The 17,157-nt window shown below is 44.5% G+C and overlaps 1 protein-coding gene across 4 annotated transcripts in view; it reads right to left on the reverse strand.

Annotated features, from left to right (window-relative positions):
• CCDC88C (coiled-coil domain containing 88C) overlaps window positions 1–10,064 on the reverse strand; it is a 96,085-nt gene extending 86,021 nt beyond the window's left edge. For 2 of the 4 annotated variants that reach the window (XM_066188668.1, XM_066188667.1), the window contains exons 1-3: window positions 9,930–10,064; window positions 9,714–9,814; window positions 2,366–2,474 (exon numbers count right to left, since the gene is read on the reverse strand). In XM_066188668.1, coding sequence (XP_066044765.1) covers window positions 2,366–2,474; window positions 9,714–9,814; window positions 9,930–9,989 — 270 coding nt within the window. In that variant the 5' untranslated portion in view covers window positions 9,990–10,064. The remainder of the gene's footprint in view (window positions 1–2,365; window positions 2,475–9,713; window positions 9,815–9,929) is intronic. The other 2 variants (XM_066188669.1, XM_066188670.1) reach the window with 2 other exon arrangements.
• Between the last annotated feature and the right edge of the window lie 7,093 nt (window positions 10,065–17,157).

Raw genomic sequence — 17,157 nt, forward strand, 5'->3', positions numbered from 1 at the left:
ATATTCAGGAGAGAAGTAGCCTAACAACATTTAATTATTAAGAATATTTAACATCCCAAAGAATCTATTTGGTTAAATGTTAAAAAAAAACCTTAGTAGAACCTACTTAAATCACATACTAAATGACAAGAAAACCTCCAAACATCTAACAGAGACATGAGCACAGATGCAACATTATACTCGGCATCAATCTCACACAGAGCTCAGTTACAGCATAGATGGCCTCAACTACCCCCAGACTATGGAGAGTTGAAGCCTGCACACACCACATGAAAGGGAATCTTAGATTAGCATCAAGACCTTGGATTTGCCCTGAAGATATGATTGTGTCAAGGAAAAATAACTTTCTTATATAATGTTATTACCACAAAAAAAAAGTTATTTTATTTTAAACATTGCTGTAATTACATTTTCAGGACCAAAAGCAAAGACTGGTGAGCTCTCGTGACTGCTTTGTTTACATACAGTACATATAGTCCTCAGGCAGCAAGATTCACAGTATTTAATTTCTGGACTACAAAAGGAACATCACTGTTCCAGCTGCTACTGCAAGTCTCAGCTACTGTTTCCCACTGAAAATTCCGTGTCTTAACCTATTTTAGTTGTTGCTAGCTTTATTGGATTAGCTCAACAGCTAGGTCAACAAGGAACGTAACACATGACTCTGAATCACTTTTCTTTTTTCCTGACTCTGATCTTGCTCCAGGTACTTTTAAAAGAGGTCAGAGTACCAACTGCAAGAAAAAAAACGGGAAAAAAAAAAAAAGAAAAAAAAATGGAGAAGAAAAAAAAGCCTAGTGAATGGAAGTTTCAACACCTGAAGGACCAGACTCTCAGATAGTAAATCTTGTGGAGGCGAGGAGAAAGAAGGTTAGGACTAGTCTCTTTTGTAGACTCCATATATATTTAAACTATTTACTGAGTTACAGAAACAAACAGCAACAACAAGACGAAACAAAAAGTGACCCACTAAATCCCAAACTTCAGACTCTGGTTATGATCAAATGGAATTTCCCCTTAGAAATCACAAGTCTCAGGAATGACATCACATTGCATCAGCACCTCCAAATCTCAACAAGAGCCACAGACAGATCAGTCATCTTCAGGAATACATGATAACATCCCCTACACCATCTCAAACCTGAGTTACTTTGTTTTCCCAGCAGGCTGCTGCAACTTGCACAGATGAGTCACACAGCCCATCCAACTTTGTCATTTTTCACAAGTGCCCCTCTTCCAGGCTTCCCTAAGCAAGTCCAGGAGCAGAGTTGTGGCAATCACATGGAAGAGCAGTAGGCAAGCTTTGGAAGAGAATAGCACGAAAAGACACTACTCTACATCTCTTCTGTTTCTGAAGACAAAACCAATACGCAGTCTCTTCTATATATACAGAAAAGATGAAGTGTCCAGGGTAAACACACTGACACCAACTCCTACAGCTTATCTGGCTTGTTCAGTGTATGACTGAGACACACAGAGAAGCATTTGAACAATCCTAAGTGGTTTCAGCCTGGTTTATATACTGCACAGCATTCAAATATGGCAAAAGATGTGTAGAAGGAAACAGCAGAACAGTTACCTCCTCACTAGGAAATCCAAATACACACAACAGTGTGCATACAGAAACTCTATTTAGAGTAACTGAGTTTATGCTATGGCTCTCCAGCAGCAGCCAACATGCCCTTAACTCTGCAAAAGTGCTCAGCTGTCAGCACCCTGGTTACAGTAGAGGAACACTGACAGTCCCAGAATGACACCCAACAAGCGCAGTGTGAGACTCTGCAGCCTTCCTGCACTTCACTCTCATAGAGGAGTTCGGAACAAACAACTGCTTGAACACCAAAGTCCAGAGTGTAAGAAGTCCACCTTCAAGCTAAGCACAGATTTATTTTTCCTATCAATTTGAGGTTTATATTCTAATGTTAAGAGCATTTATTCATCAAGATTTTATTTTCAAGCAGCCCCTTTAAGAAAAAGTTTCCTGTTTTAAAAGTCTTATACCTTGAAACACTACTTCCATTTCAGCAAAAGCCTTCACATACACAACCCTACCACAAAACAACCCTTCTAGGACATGCATTTGCAAATGCTATGCCAGTCTTTGAGGACAACAACCTCTTAAAAAAAAAAAAAAAAAAAAAAAAAAAAAAAAGGCAAGGAAGCAGCCTCTGGCCATGAGTAATAGATGGAGAAGATAACTGTATTGTCATTTTCGGAAGAAAAAGCATGGCTGAAAGTCCTTTTACACAAACACAATTTCCTCCCCCATTTCCTGTAGCAAGCTTCTCTGAGCCCCCAGCCCCTGCACTAGCTAAAACAGCACAGCAGTCACCACAGATTAATAAGCAGAGAGCAGAAATCTCACCTGATAATAAGTCTTAATGTTTCTGATCAAGATGGTGAGGTTTTGAACCCGAAGATAGGTATCATTATTTACATGCTTGTTGACACGTTGGTTGGTCGGTCGAGGATCTCTATTAAAAAGGAAGAAAATAAAATATTACTAATTAAACTGGTGTTAAGACTTAACACTTCAATAACACATTTTAGGTTTATGAATTAAATACACTGACAATTATACAGGGTACAAATCCATTTATTCATGATAAAATAAGATCATTACCTCTACACCTATGTATAAGTTGGAAATATTTCCTGCATGTCACAAAAATACCCTACCACAACCCACACAGTGCTTCAGGTCAGCTTCCCTTCTTACCCATATTCCCCCGAAAAAAAGAGATTATCTAGTTGGTGCAAGCTAGATCAAAGCAGTCTCTGATAATATGGGGTTTTCCTTATTCAAATAAAGGCAAGTCTAGGAAATACTATCATGCCTTCCTCCCCTTTAGAGTTTTATGACAAGGAGAGAGTAGTAATACTTGATCAGTGATCACTGTAAAAACTGCAAAGACCAGACGTATTATCAATGGAAGGGAAAATAAGAATACTGCACTTATTGCCCCCAGATCATCTAACTAGATCTCATATACCTGCTACATTTTTTGTCTGATTTTAAAAACAAATCAAAATTGTACCTGAAGCAATTTTATTTCTAAAAATAAAAAAAATAAGACACAGGAAAAATGTTGTAAATATTTTCATACAAATGGATCATCTCTGTACACTCTAAGATGTTGACAAAAATGGAACCAAAAATCTTTATCTGCCAATAGCAGAGATCAAAGTTTTGTGTTTGCCCTCTCATAATGACTCTTATCAGCAGACTCCTACACAATCCAAACACCTGCCTCCCAGAGCTCGGCTCTGGCTGTTAATTAAGCCATTCACAGCTCTTCCAGGGCCAATTATTGAACTGAGGCGTTGACAAGGAAATAAAAGAGGAACTGATCCAATATTTATTTTAAAAATATATCTGCCAACGTTTACATAAGTATGTCAAAGAGCTTTTACTTTTTTTTTTTTCTCTAATGCACAACCATTCCAGAGCACCTCTTGAGTGAAAGTGGTATGGGAATAAGCATGAAAAAATACATAGATATTTCAGAGATGAGAGAAAACTGTCTTGACAGCAGATAACATCAGACACAGTATTCATGTACATGGATTTAAGCGGATGACCAACACTGGCATAAACTAGCAAGACACTACACAGCCTTTCCAGCAGCAAAGGATTTTGCATACAGATTTATACTATAATAAGTTATGAAAGAAAGAACAGAAAGAGGCAACTGCAACAAGCTTTTAAAGTAAAATCTGTAGTAAGCATTCCATGTTACTGCTGCTCAGATCCAGGAGTGCAGAAGCCGTACTTGCAACAGTTCAACAGGATGGGTCCTCAGTGAGGGAGAAGCCACAAATGCCAACTGGGCTTGAGCTCAGGCAGCCAGCCTTGCCTTCAGTACTGTCTGAGCAGGCGCTGAACCTCAAAGGAAGCTGGACACAGATTTTTTTAGGCAAGGCCGTGACAACGAAGTGGGAAGCTAAAAGGGAAGAAACATTCAAAGAGAAGCTGGCCAAACAGAAGGGTCAGCCTACAGTTCTCATTTCCATGTGAAAGCTCATGCGGGCAGCACGCTGCAACGCCGCTGGCCACTGTCTGGCTGTGTTCCCAGGTTTGTGGCCAGGAACTGTCATCTTTGAGTGGCTAGAAGTCACTACTCCATAATCTTTCCAGAACTGCACAAAATGGGGCAAAAATCCTGAAGACACACTGACCAGCCACAGGAAAGCAGAGGCTATTTCTTCAAAAGCTGCAGCAGTGAAACTGCAGACTTGGATGAAATTTTCAAAGGCACGTAAGACACAGAACAACTACTTCCTAGACAAGACAAGATCTGCTCATTTTTGCACAGTGGAGATTGTGTTACAAGAACATAAGCACTAGCAGAACCAGGCCCTCAGGAGCAATTCCAGAGCTTTTATCCTATCATCTTCGTTAAGGGTAATTGATTGCTCCAAGAGCCCTTAATGCCACTGACCTCAGGGTCCTCTCAACATGCAGCCAAGCCGCAGCATAGTGTAGTAGCTCTGGCACTCCTGCCACTTCTCCATCACAAAGAAGTTAAAAGCTTTCCTGAAAGTAGAATGTAGCTCAAAAATATGTTTTCTGAACATGCTGTGTAACCAGCTTCACACAGCACCTCAGCTTACTTCAGAGAGAACTCTCTGGACAAGATGTGGAAGTCCAGCACAGCCTACACTTCAAACTGCCACAGAGCTTATTGTCTTTACAGGAAAATGGAACAATTCTTTCTCAACAAGCAAGATCCCATTTCTTCTTTCTGTGCTTAAAGACAATCCTACCCTAACAAATTCAGAGCTGTTGGTACCAAACTCTGTACATTATAGCACCTGTCTTTATGGTGAAACTTGGTTATCAAGAATTTTATAGAAAGAAACTCTTTCTGGATCACATTGAAAATTTAAGAGAGACTTTTTTTTTTTTTTGCAACACTAACCAAACAAATTCGTATCTGAATATATCTGAAAAATCCCTGAGCATCACCTCAGGTGCCTTTTCAATCCTTTGATTGTTTGGTCTTTTCCTTACACATAAATACAATAAAAACTACATTTCTTTTTTTTTTAAAAACCACCTACTTCTCAAGATCAGAAAAGTTATCTAAATAAGACTGAGAGATCCTGGCTGAGGGGGGACTTAGGGAAGTACTCCACAAATCAGTAAAAACCCACTTAAGCCAAATAGAAAGAAAGTCTCAAACCTCACTATATACCCAAACATTTTAAAGAAGTGGTCTGGTTTGTACATGCTCATGAGTCTTCTACGAAGAGAGGAAAAAAGGGTCAGGAGACACAGATCAAGTGACAAGTTCAGCAGGTGTAGGGCCACCAACACAAGTGCATGACGATGCAATCCCTTAAATCTCCAATTCATAAAAGAAACCACAAAAAAAAATTAAAATTCAAAACGACAATCCCATTCTTACAATTTCTGACAAGCCATTTTGATGAGCAAGTGGAAAGCCCTCAAGTCAGGCCCAAGGGTTATGAGACGCCAGAAGGAACTGACTGGCCCAGCATTCTGCAGCACTTCGCTCTGCAAGCAAGGCACTGACCAAAAATTAACCACACTGGGGCTAGTCTAACTCTCCTACCATCCAACTTCTTCCACTGCCAAGTGAGACAATGCCACTAAGGCTGGCAGATTCCTAAATTGCCTAGAAAATGGTGGAAAATGCACCTCTATGTAACATTCTAAAATTCTATATTAAGTGGATGCACATCTTTAACACACCTCCTGGCATTCGTGCCATTTGCTATAAACCACGAGGAGCAGGCACTCACAACGTGGCTGTTCCTGTCACACCATCTAAATTAAAGACAACAGATCAACAGTACCACAAACCATGACAGCAATTGAAATGGAAAAACCTATTACTGTGCATTGTTATAACAGGATTTTAACACAAATAGCATTATCAGCAGTACTCCTAACACACATCCCTGTTTGCTAAATGTTTTGACAGAAAAGCAGTCTATTTTCAATTACAAGAATTAGAACAAGCCCATGTGAAAACACTTATGTGCCTGCATAAACCTCCACATCATTTCTTATAGGAAGTTTCATTTGGGAAGTTAAATGGGGCAAATATTTGCTTATGCTTGTAGGTATTATGCCACAGCTGCAACTGTAGCACTGAAGGCAGTCATTGCAGTACCGCCACGTGCTAATTTCATACCAGGAAGTGACACACAGCCATCTGAAAAAAAGTTCTTTAAAGTATGTCTGCAGAGAACCTCATTAACTTGGTACACACAAATCCATCAGCAACACAAGCTTGAAGCACAGCAGTTCCACTTTGAAGATTAACAAACATTTTTCTATGCAGAGCATTCAGCCAGTACTGCAATTCTGCAAAAATCAACGCTGTCCTTCATGCATGATCAGGTTGGGATAGACACTTGAGCAGGACACAGGCAAAGGAAACCATTCATTTCCAATAGAATTATTTAAAAAATCATTTGTCTTGTTTCAAAAACTAACTGGGGAAACCAAACACTGCTGTCTGACTCTTGCTACTAAATTTAACTCGTTTAATAGCTAGGTGCCCCTGCTGAAAACCAAACAACACCCAGCTTTCTTAAAATCAGTCTTGCTGATCACCAGTAAACAAAGGGATCACCAGCAAAGCCCAACAGCTGGTCTCCTACCGACTGCATTCTGCCTAAATCCAGGCCAGGCTCCCCTGCTCTGCCCTCGTGCCCTGGCTACATTTGGCAAGCCTGAGCAAACCACATTTTATTCAGGGCTGGCATTCCCGGGGGCAGTTCATTTCTCAAGAGGATGAAGTTAAGGCACAGCCCTATTTTCATCTCTGGTCACAGAGCCAGCAGGGACCTGGCAGGCTAGAAAAGCAGTAGATAGCTGTCACATATCTCTCTGGTGACAAGGCTGCCTTGCTGAGATGAACCCATCACCTAAAAAACGTTGACACTGCAACACAAAGCAGCTCGGATCTTCTCCACCCAAAGCTGCCAGACAGCATTTTGAGAAAACCTGAAGTATTACAACAGAAATTAGGGGCTGACTGAACTCCTACAGCCCACCCACGACTCAAACAGCTAAAGCCTTACTTTCACCCAGCAATCTCCACTCAACAGGTATATCTGGATTTCTTCACAGATCCACCTGTCATTTTTTGCCCCGAATTAAACTTAAAATCTGCTTCGCTGCAGGGCAGAAGTGTATTTTTAGTAATGAATTTCCCAAGAATCTGGCTTTCAAAACCTTCACTGAAAGAAGCAGCTTGACTTGCAGCAAAGTACTGCATCAAACCTGGTGTTTAGATGCAAACTCACACATGCCCCTGTAATTTCTGTTCCAGTAATTAGGCAAGGATAAAAAAAATTCAAAGTGAAATAATACATAAGTGACGAGGCAGCTGTCCACATCAGGAGCCCAGCTCTTTCACCCTGCCACCCCCTACTCTCTACATGTGTGTGTATGCCTGCATCTGTGCTTTCAAGCAATCAACACTATCATGGCATGGCAAATCCAATTCCAAATTAATCAAAGGCCCTCATTAGTAGGCTTTCAGCAGGAAGAAATCTCCAGCCAAGCACTGAAAGCCATCTTCAGGAACCAGAACTTTAAAAAAAAAGCATTTTTAAAAATTCTTGCTCATCAGGTTTTTTTTCTGAAAGCTTTGTGGGGCAGAAACATGCCTTGCAAGACTTGCCTGACTTACATGTAAGCAGTAAATGCATTGCAATTTCTAAAGTTAAAATCAGGGAAAAGTAAAGGTCAGTCAGCACCTCTCCTGAGTGCTTTGCTAGGTCAGCATACACAAATAAAATTGCAATCCTTCCTAAATTAAACAATCTTGGGCTCTCAGTACAAAGCTTTTGGTTTCAAGCTCTTTAGTCACCGTTAAAAGCACTGCTAAAGCTGCCTAAAAAGGGGGAAGAAAGGCTCAATTGTGTATAATGGGACAGTTTCCTACTCCACTCATGCCTCCAGCACTTCACTTTCCGAGACACCACAGGCACAGATGTTCGTTGGGAAAAAATGCAAAGAAAAACGGAAGCCCCACCAACTTATTTACCTGACTGCTTAAAACTAGTAAACATGCCAGGGCATCTCTCACAATCACAAGAGATCAGACAGAATTCCAGCTAATGTCACTGCACTCAGCCAGCCTAGATGCTGATCTTCCTTATTTCCATCAGATCTTATCATTCTCTCCTTGTCCCCAGACCATTGTCCAGTTGCTCCCATGACTTTTAACAACTCTTACCTCCTTAGACATAGCTCAATGGCCAATTAAATATTTAGAGTTTGCACACACCACCGAATAAAACTCTCCTAACAATGTAACTTCATAAATTGATGATTAAGTATGACTCGGTTTTCTTGTTTTGAAATAAGACTATTTCATATATAATTATATAAACGTATTAGGTAACAGTGTTGTTTAGTTAAACCTGCAGCCAACTCAGCTGCTGTTCCTTGATAGTTAGGTTGGTCATGTCTGTGCCAAACACAATGATCAATTTCCTACACCTCGGAAAGCTACAAGCCTGGATCTAAATGTTCATACTTGAGGCCCTAATTTGCAGAAAATAATCTTTTTAAAGTGCAATTATTTCTTTTAAAATGCTGGGAATTATGCCTTCCCTTTACAAGAGGCTTCTATCCCTCTTAACATTTTACACTACTAGTTTGTTATTTCCATGTACTGGCTGATCTGGGTTCAGTTCTGAATAATGGATTTTCACTGGCTTCGCTATTTAAGCTCCAGTTCACAATTTTCACTCCTGGTAACATCAAATCAAAAGAATTTTTTTTTACTTTCTCACATGGAGCAGCCAGGTACTAGAAGATAACAAAAGCTGACAATATGACTGGGTGAGGCATTGATTATCAGACTTAATGCAATTTCTCAATATTTTAAAGGAGTCTAATATGAATTCTTCATTTAAATGCTTCGACTAACACTGCAAATCACTGGTCGAGCTTCAGATGATTTCAGCCACTTAAGAGGGGCACTGCCAGAACTGAGTGACCTCCTAACTCTCCTCCTCTGAAAGCCAAATACTTGTCCCTACAAACTCTCTCAGATGTATTTCAGAATATTTAAAATAAAATACAGAGAAAACAGATAACAGCCAGGCTCTGCTCTCAGGCAGCACAGTAAATCAGCAACAGGAAAGGATGTGGTTAAAAACACAGCACAAGTCCTAACAGCCATTCATTTCGATGTTAGGGTATTTTCAGCACTCCATCTTTTGACCAGTTTCTAAGTTCTCTCAACACATGGCCTTACAGTGCCGCCGGAAAGAGGCAGCACTAAAAGATTTTTCCAAATTATGTATTTAGTATCGAGGTTTACGCAAGAGCAGACAAAGTTCAGATTAAACCCTCTCAGCAAAGCTTTATATGATACTGTATTTTCATTTCCTTCTTTGCACTTCCACACACCCTCCACTGTAGCATTAACTAAGATAACTGGGAGGAGGGAAAAAAAAAAAAAAAAAAAAAAGGCAAAAACACACATATACCAGGCAAAAAAATCAGAAGAAGAAATTACAGAATTATGGAACTGGATAAGTTCGGAGCTTGCTCCCCCATTGTTTTTTGTTAACTTCGAAGAGCGACCAAAACGAAAATCGCTCCGGCCCCAGGCCGCCCTCCCCGCCCGGGGAAAGCTCCGGGCCGGAGCCCCGACACCCGCGGGAGGGGCCGGGGCGCGCCCCCGTCCTGTCCGCCGCCCTCCGAGCCCACTCACATTTGCAGCATGATTTTGTTCAGGACGACGCCATCCACCAAGTCCATGTAGACGCCGAGGTTGTCCTGGTCCCCGCTCCCCAGGTCCCCGAAGGTTTTCACCTGCCGGAGGAAGAACAGCAGGGTTGGGGGATGGCGGGCGGACCCAGCCACCCCCGGCAGGACAGGGCTGCCCCTGCGGCTGCCCCCTCGCTCCCCGCCGCCCCGCTCTGCTCACCCAGGTCACTAAGGGGCTCTGCAGGAAGAGCTCCAGGAGCTCGGAGACGGTCACGTCCATGTCGCCGGGGCTCGGGCGGTGCGGGAGGCTGCGGGCGCGGGGCCGGCTCACTCGGGAGACAAAGGCGCGGAGCCCATGGCCCGCCGCCCCGCTGCCCGCCGGGCGCTGCCTACAGGGCAAACAATGCGCGGCTCATCGCTCCCCCGCCCGGCGCCGGGGGCACACGCGGGGCCGCTCGCCCCGGTCCCTCCTCCCGACGGCAACAGGCCGGTCTTCCCCTGCCGAGCTCGCTCCGCGGCTGCAGAAGGGGGTCCCCAAGCAAGAGCGAGCCACGCCGAGAGGGCGGGGGGGGACTTAGCCGCCACGGCGAAAGCCCGGCAGCCGGGAGCAAAGGAGGGGAGCTCCCGCGGGACAGCTCCGAGCAGCTCCGAGCAGCCGCTCCGCTCCAGCCGTCCCGGTACCTGTGGCGGGGCGCGCCCGAGCCCCAGCAATTAGACCCGGGCGGCGGCGGCGGCGTGACGGGCAGCGGCCGCGGCCAATGGGAGAGGCGGAGGGGCCCGGTGCCGGCCAATGGGCGGCGGCGTCGGGCGGCCGCGGGGGCGGGCCGCGGTGTGGGGTCGGGGCATCGCCCGCACGCGGCAGCGAGAGCGGCCGCCGCCTCTGCCCGCCCGGCGGGGGCGGCCGCGCTGCGCCTCCTCGCCGCTGTAACCGAGGTGATGCGCGGCCTCGCCAGGAAACTCGCCCGCGGGGCCGCGCCGGGGGCGGCTGTACCTGCCGGGAGCCGCCCGGCGCCGCGCCCTCCGCTGGGAACGGCGCCAGCGCCGAGCGGGAGCGCGCGGGTCCGAAGTTTACGCTTTAAAAAGCACGAAATTCCCCACAAAGTGCTTCTCAGGGGCGCTTCCCGACGTGCCGCGTAAACCCCTTAGTGCAGCTCAAAGGACTGAGAGGGAAAACTCGTAGCAAGGCGAGCGGCGCAGCCTGTTGCGCTCCCGCTCGGAATGAACCGGGAGCAGGTGCCCGCGGCGCTCCCGCCGCCGGGGCAGGGCCAGCGGGGCCGATCCCTCCGCCACAGCGCCCACCGGCGTGCCAGCTGCTTTCCCGAGGGGCAGAATTTATCCCGTCTTCGGTTAGGAAAATGCACAATGCCAGGTGATCTGGATGATTGCTGCTTTATTTATCCCAGGCCCAGAACTTGCAGAGAAATAATTTTAGCCATGAAGCTGAACGGTGTAATGCGCGGCGTCACATAGTGGGGCCTGGTTGTGTCAGGGTTTCTGTTTGACAGTTTGCTCTACTTTTCACGGATGTAGTCGTTTATCTCTGGTATTTATCAGTTTGTGCATCAGCCTCTCCTTAGTGTGTTCTGTCTATTTTTTGTTCGATCATACTGAACTCGCAAAACAGATTTTGGATCTTCCACAATCGGACAAGACATCTGAAATTCTGGGTATTATTAACCACCTACCTTCGATACGTATTTTTGTTAAGGGGGTGGATACATGTGTGTTTTTGCATCGGCTGAGGGAGAGACATCTGTTGTTGTGCCTGAGGGAGCAGAGCAGTTTGCAAGCAAACTATTACTAAATGATAGACACTGGTGTTCATTGTAGAGGCCTGTTTGTCCCACTGAAGATCGGGTTTAATGATCTGCTTCATGCGGATCCTTATTTTAGGCAGCCCTGTAGACAAGGACGGGTAACTCCTGCTTGCTACCCTGGGACTTGTGAATTGCAACTTGTTCACGAGCTGTTGAGCTGTTTTGCTCAGTTTCTTGAGAGGATGTACCAGGAGGACGCAAGTGGTTAAATTAACCCTTTACTATGTGAGTCATGTAGTCCAGTTGTTTCAGGACCTGGAAAGAAGGAAGCTTTGCAGCAAACAATCTGTTATAGTTGGATGGGGAAATAAGTATGCTTTTGAGTGTAACAGCCATGGAGAGAAAAAGAATGGTAAATAGTTTCTCAACACCTCAGAGAGATGAACTGCCATACTTTGATTTCTCGAGGCCTTATGATTTCCTGCTTTGTGGAAAGATTTCATTAAATAAATTGTCAAAGCAGTTACTGCAGTGCTTGCAACAGATGCGGGTGTTCATCAATAGAATCAAAAGAAAAGCAACTTAGTATTTGAAAACTATATAGATCTATTCACAGAAGACAGAACAGAGATCCAAGACCGCTTTCCCACTTTTCACAACTTGGATGCAACTCGTTTGTAGGACAGACTCCTGAAAAGAAGCAACAGCTGCAGAGTCTGATCCAGGTGTTGCCAGTGGTGACACAATTGAAAGGGAGGGTGCATCATGGAGCACGGATATAAAAACCAAATTTATCCAGGAAACGTTCCTGGGGATGCTGATAGCTTCCAAATGCTCACGCGTTATTCAAGGTGACTGCCCGTGTTACAGGAATATTTGGCCTCGGGCAGTATGGAGGCGGGTGCTGGAGGTTTAGCCACAGCAGCAGGACGGGCAGGGGTAGGGAATGGGATCGGGAATGGGGTCGGGAATGGGATCGGGAATGGGATCGGGAATGGGGATGCCTCCGGCTCGGCCCCGGCGGGCGGGGGCCGGGCGCCCTCTGGCGGCGGCGCGGCGAGCGGCGGCGCGCTCCGGTCGGATGCCGAAAGCAAAGCAGCAGCGGGAAATAACACTCGGCTTGCTTTGAAACGCGCGGGGAACACCGATGGAGTCTGGAAAATACTGATAAACTGCTTCGACACGAACGGGGCAAGGGGGACGCGGTATCGCCCAGGGCTGCAGGCCGCGGGGACGCACGCTGGGAAATGCTGAGTAGCTGCGGGTCCCCTCCAGGCCCCCGAGCCGCGGGCGGCAGAGCGCGGCTGCCCCGGGCAGGAACAGGCCCAGGCTTGCCCGGAGCTCCGCCGAGAGCAGCCCTGGACGCGGGGCTGCGGAGGGCACGCTGCCCGCTTCGGGCAAAACACATAGCCTGGCTACGAGCCCCCAGAATGCGTGTGGAGGGGTTTCCCCTCGGTCATTTTGTGGGGAATCTGTCAGCCCCAGCTGGGTGTGTGCTTCCTCCACGTCCTCTCCAAACTGTGCCTCAGCATTTATAGTGAGAGCACTTTTATTCACCCACCTTGTGTTCCACCAACGATATATCTTGTAAAACCTCACCTACCTACTACAGGTCAAATTCTTATTTCTGATGGTACCTGAAGCTGCCGCCTTGCCTTCCCAGAGCAGATAAAATAAAACAAATACCAAATAGTATATTTGGTATCAGATCCAGACATACACGCAATTGCATTTAGAAATCATGCCTCTTACAGTATGAAAATTATTAAAATTTGTAGTATTTAAGTTTAATGTGATTTGCAATAATTTTGTTTTGATACCATTTCACATGGTCAGCTTTTAACTAAGAACATAATTATAAAAGAGTTAAAGAAGCACCAGAACTGTGATTTAGGACACCTACATAGCTACAAGCTACTAAAGACACCAGTGTAATTAATGCCTCCGTTATCATCATGCCTGTTTCTAAAGCAGTTTTCAGAAAGCACTCGATTTTCAACGACAGACTACAGAAGGAACTTTCTAAACTCAAACATTTTCAAATGTTCCTTTAGGCTGACTGTAAATGGCATGATTCACCCCCCTCAGACTGTCCCCTAGCAACGAGTACAACCATCAACAAAGCTCCACCATTCATCTGCTGTCTGAAGTGTAAGTTGCTGAGGGATGGGAATAACAGAATTTGTGAGGTTACAATACAAGAGTTAAACTCATGGTAATCAGGAAAGAGCTTTTTCTCCTTCTTTGCTTGGGACTGTCTTTATGCAGCTTTCTTGTAAATATGACTTGACTGTTCAGCAACCAACTTGTCAGCTATGGAGCAAGTTTGCTTTAAGTAGACTCTGGAGCTGTAAACAATGGGGGCCAGGAGAAAAAGAAGGTGCTCATAAGATAGCTTTGGTCCTTGCAATATTCGATTCTGAAATGCTATTTTCAATATTGTTCATTTTGGTTAGACAAAGGTGGTAAAGAAATTTCAATGAGAGTAAAAAGAAACAAACCTGTATGTGCTACCAAAACACAAAGAAAAACCCCAGAAGTATTTGCTAATGTGCCTTGGATCAATCTGAATGCCGGGGGGGGGGGAGGGGGGGGGCGGGGGGGATGCTGGTGATTTACAGTCTGTGGCTGGTATCTGAAACATTCAGAGAGAAATTCCCAGGGAAAACAAACAAACAAACAAACAAAAAAACAAAAAAAACCCTATCATTAACCTTTGGCACATGTTTGTTCAGTGCTGAAATTTAAGCCAGCTGCTTAGGCTCCTGAAGAGACTAACATAATACAGAATCTAAAATACAAGGAGAGAGAGTTTGGGCAGAATAAATATCTCATAAACCTCTGAGTCCAGAGAAAATCGAGAGTCAAATACACAAGGCAAACAAAGTTAACACAAACAAAAGATATGGGGAGGAGATGAAGGGACACCAGCAGTTTATGGCTCTTTGCATGAAGTTGAAAGTAAGGGAGGAGTACTCAACATCCCAGGCAAACACAAAATGGTGGCATAACATCCTGGACTTGAACCCTTCAGAGAGGCAATGAGCGGCACAGCATTGGAGGAATGCTCAGGCCTGCAAGAAGAGAGAAGAAATTAATTTTAGTTAGATTCATAACCTGGAGAGGTGCTAGAAGCAAAGGCTGGTCCTGGTGGTCTAATGCAGTGAGCTCAGGAGATACAGCAGGGTGGAAACTTCCTGCCCAACAAATCAGGAAAAATGTCCTCTGAAGCAGATGCAGCAAAGGGAAGGTGTTTTGCAGGTTTTAAAGACACAGTAGGTCCTGGTCTGTTGAGAAGGTGATTACTGATGAGAATGATGGTGTAAAGGCTTGGGCACCTTACCCAAGACCTTGTGTTCTCTCCCTGTTCCCATCAGGGCAGGGAATATACCCCAGGCAGAAGATTGCCATGTATGTTTCTCAGTTTCTTTATCTTTGTCAGGAGGTGAAAGAACTACATCAGCAGCACTAACTGGGAATCATGAGACAAGGACCATACTAGGAACTATTACTGACTGCTTTAAAGGAAAAATAGGGATGTATAGAAAGCATAGAACAAACTAAAATGTATTAAATAGAACATATTTTGATTGTGTTTTATTAATATGAAAAATATTTGAAATAGTAAACATCAATTCTTATCAATCATAACTAGAAAATGTCCTTATAAAAACAGAACGTGATTTTGAAGGTCCAGCACTTCAGGGAATTTTTGTTTTTCAGACTGCTGTTTTGACATTAGTTAAACAAGAGTGTATCAATGTCTATATTGATGACACTGGGGGTAAGGTAAAAATAATAGGCAAGCATAGCCAGAAGTTTTATAAACAGCTTTGGGAAATACTTAGGCTGGCTAGAGTTGATGTGTAAATTCACATGGAAGGAAAACACTCCAGGGAGAAGTTAACAAAGCCTCAGGAGGGAGGCAGGTGACAGCAGGGCTGGGACCACCACCTCTGACACCTACCAAGGGCAGAGGCATTTCTTGGAACAGTGAACAACACAGCAGTGAGGACGTTTGTGTCCCTGCTACCTGCTCAGATAGCACCCCAAATTCACTTCTGTGTGCAAGAGTCACAGATGTGGGAAGAAGAATTTGAGGAACTATGGGAAGACTCCAGTTTTGAGGGGTTGTGACAGAAGGCACAAAACTTAAGGTTGTCCAGTGATATAGTTGTTTTAAAAGAATATGGTAAAAATTGGTGGTCAGTACTTTATGTATCATGTACACTGACCTAATGTGCAGAAACACAGAAGGTGACTTTAATTCTAGCTGAATTACAGAACAGTTTAATGTTATTTAGAGAAGGCCAGTGTGGACAGAAACTGACTTTAAATCACACGGACTTGACTTACTACCTTAGAAGTGAGACTTTTTAAATTACAGATGCTTTAGAGAATTATTTGCATTTTAACACTGGTATTTCACAGATGCTGGAGTGACTGCAGACTCACTGCAGAACACACAAGGACTCTCCTGTGGTGACAATACTCTTCAAACCCCATTTTTAAACTTGGACTATTCACATCTCCTACCTGTCTTTGTACTCTAATGCAAGACCTGTAGGCAGATTATCAATTAGAATAACTCAGTTCTCTCATCATTGGTGTAGTAGCAGCTGGGGTATCCAAAAAGCACAGAGAGAATCAGACACGTTGTAGTGATACAGCCTCTCTTCCTGACCTATATCAGCCCCTAGCCATCCTTTGCTATATATTTTACAAAGGCCAGTAGGAAGCTGCAAGCTGCCAGACACAAGAGAAAAGACTAGCTTTGTCTAAAAACTTGGGAGCATGACCTATGGGCTCAGGGACACTGGTACTTCCAGAAGGAATGCTAACCCACAATGGTACACGTGGCCAGGGAATGCTGCTGAGCCCCGTCAGGTGGGCAGCCCACCTACAGTACCTTTATGCACATAATTTACACTTGCTTAGAAGATCAGTGCTATTCAGCACAAATCATCCCCCGTCTACTATTACAGATGTGCATTTCGTGAGCATAGTCCCACCCAGTACCAGATAATTTCCAGATCTCAACCTAAACCACTAACAGTTGTTCCCATGGAGCCATTTCAGAGTTCTGAGACAGATACTGTACATCCCTGGGACATTTCACAGTGCACAGCAAGGCCACTGATACAGATCTAAAGTCATTAAATCAGTGCCTATTTCAATCACTTGCCAGTAGTGTTCTCCTTGTTGAGTATTACCTACTGGTTTATATATTATTTTTAAATTGCTCATGAATACAACTGGCATACAGGAGATGGCATCTTCCCCCTCCCTTCTTTTGCCCCCCCCCCTTTTTTTTCCCAGCAGTCCACAGGGTTTCATTTCAGCTTTCAATTGTTCTAATAATTTATATTAAACCCCACAAGATTCATACTCCACTGAATGTGGTTGCAACTAGAGCAACATCTAATCAAATCTACAAGTTCATCAGCTAGCCAGGCACTGATGAAAATCATAGGACAGAACCACAGAATAAAACCAGAATATCATGGGTTGGAAGGGACCCAGAAGAGTTGAATCCAGCTCCTGGCTCGGTACAAGAAACCCCCCAAATACAGTAAGTTATGCCTCCCTCACATGAATTAAGATATTAAATTATGGCTCTGATTGAAGGTGGGCATTACAGGCCCTCCCACAGGAGGTTTTCCCATACCTGCAGCTTGCCTATGTGCGCTG

The sequence above is a fragment of the Chamaea fasciata genome, unplaced genomic scaffold (genome assembly GCF_029207755.1).
Source record: "Chamaea fasciata isolate MVZ Bird 193981 ecotype frontalis unplaced genomic scaffold, bChaFas1.0.hap1 SCAF_7, whole genome shotgun sequence".
In the NCBI taxonomy this organism is placed as follows: domain Eukaryota; kingdom Metazoa; phylum Chordata; class Aves; order Passeriformes; family Sylviidae; genus Chamaea; species Chamaea fasciata.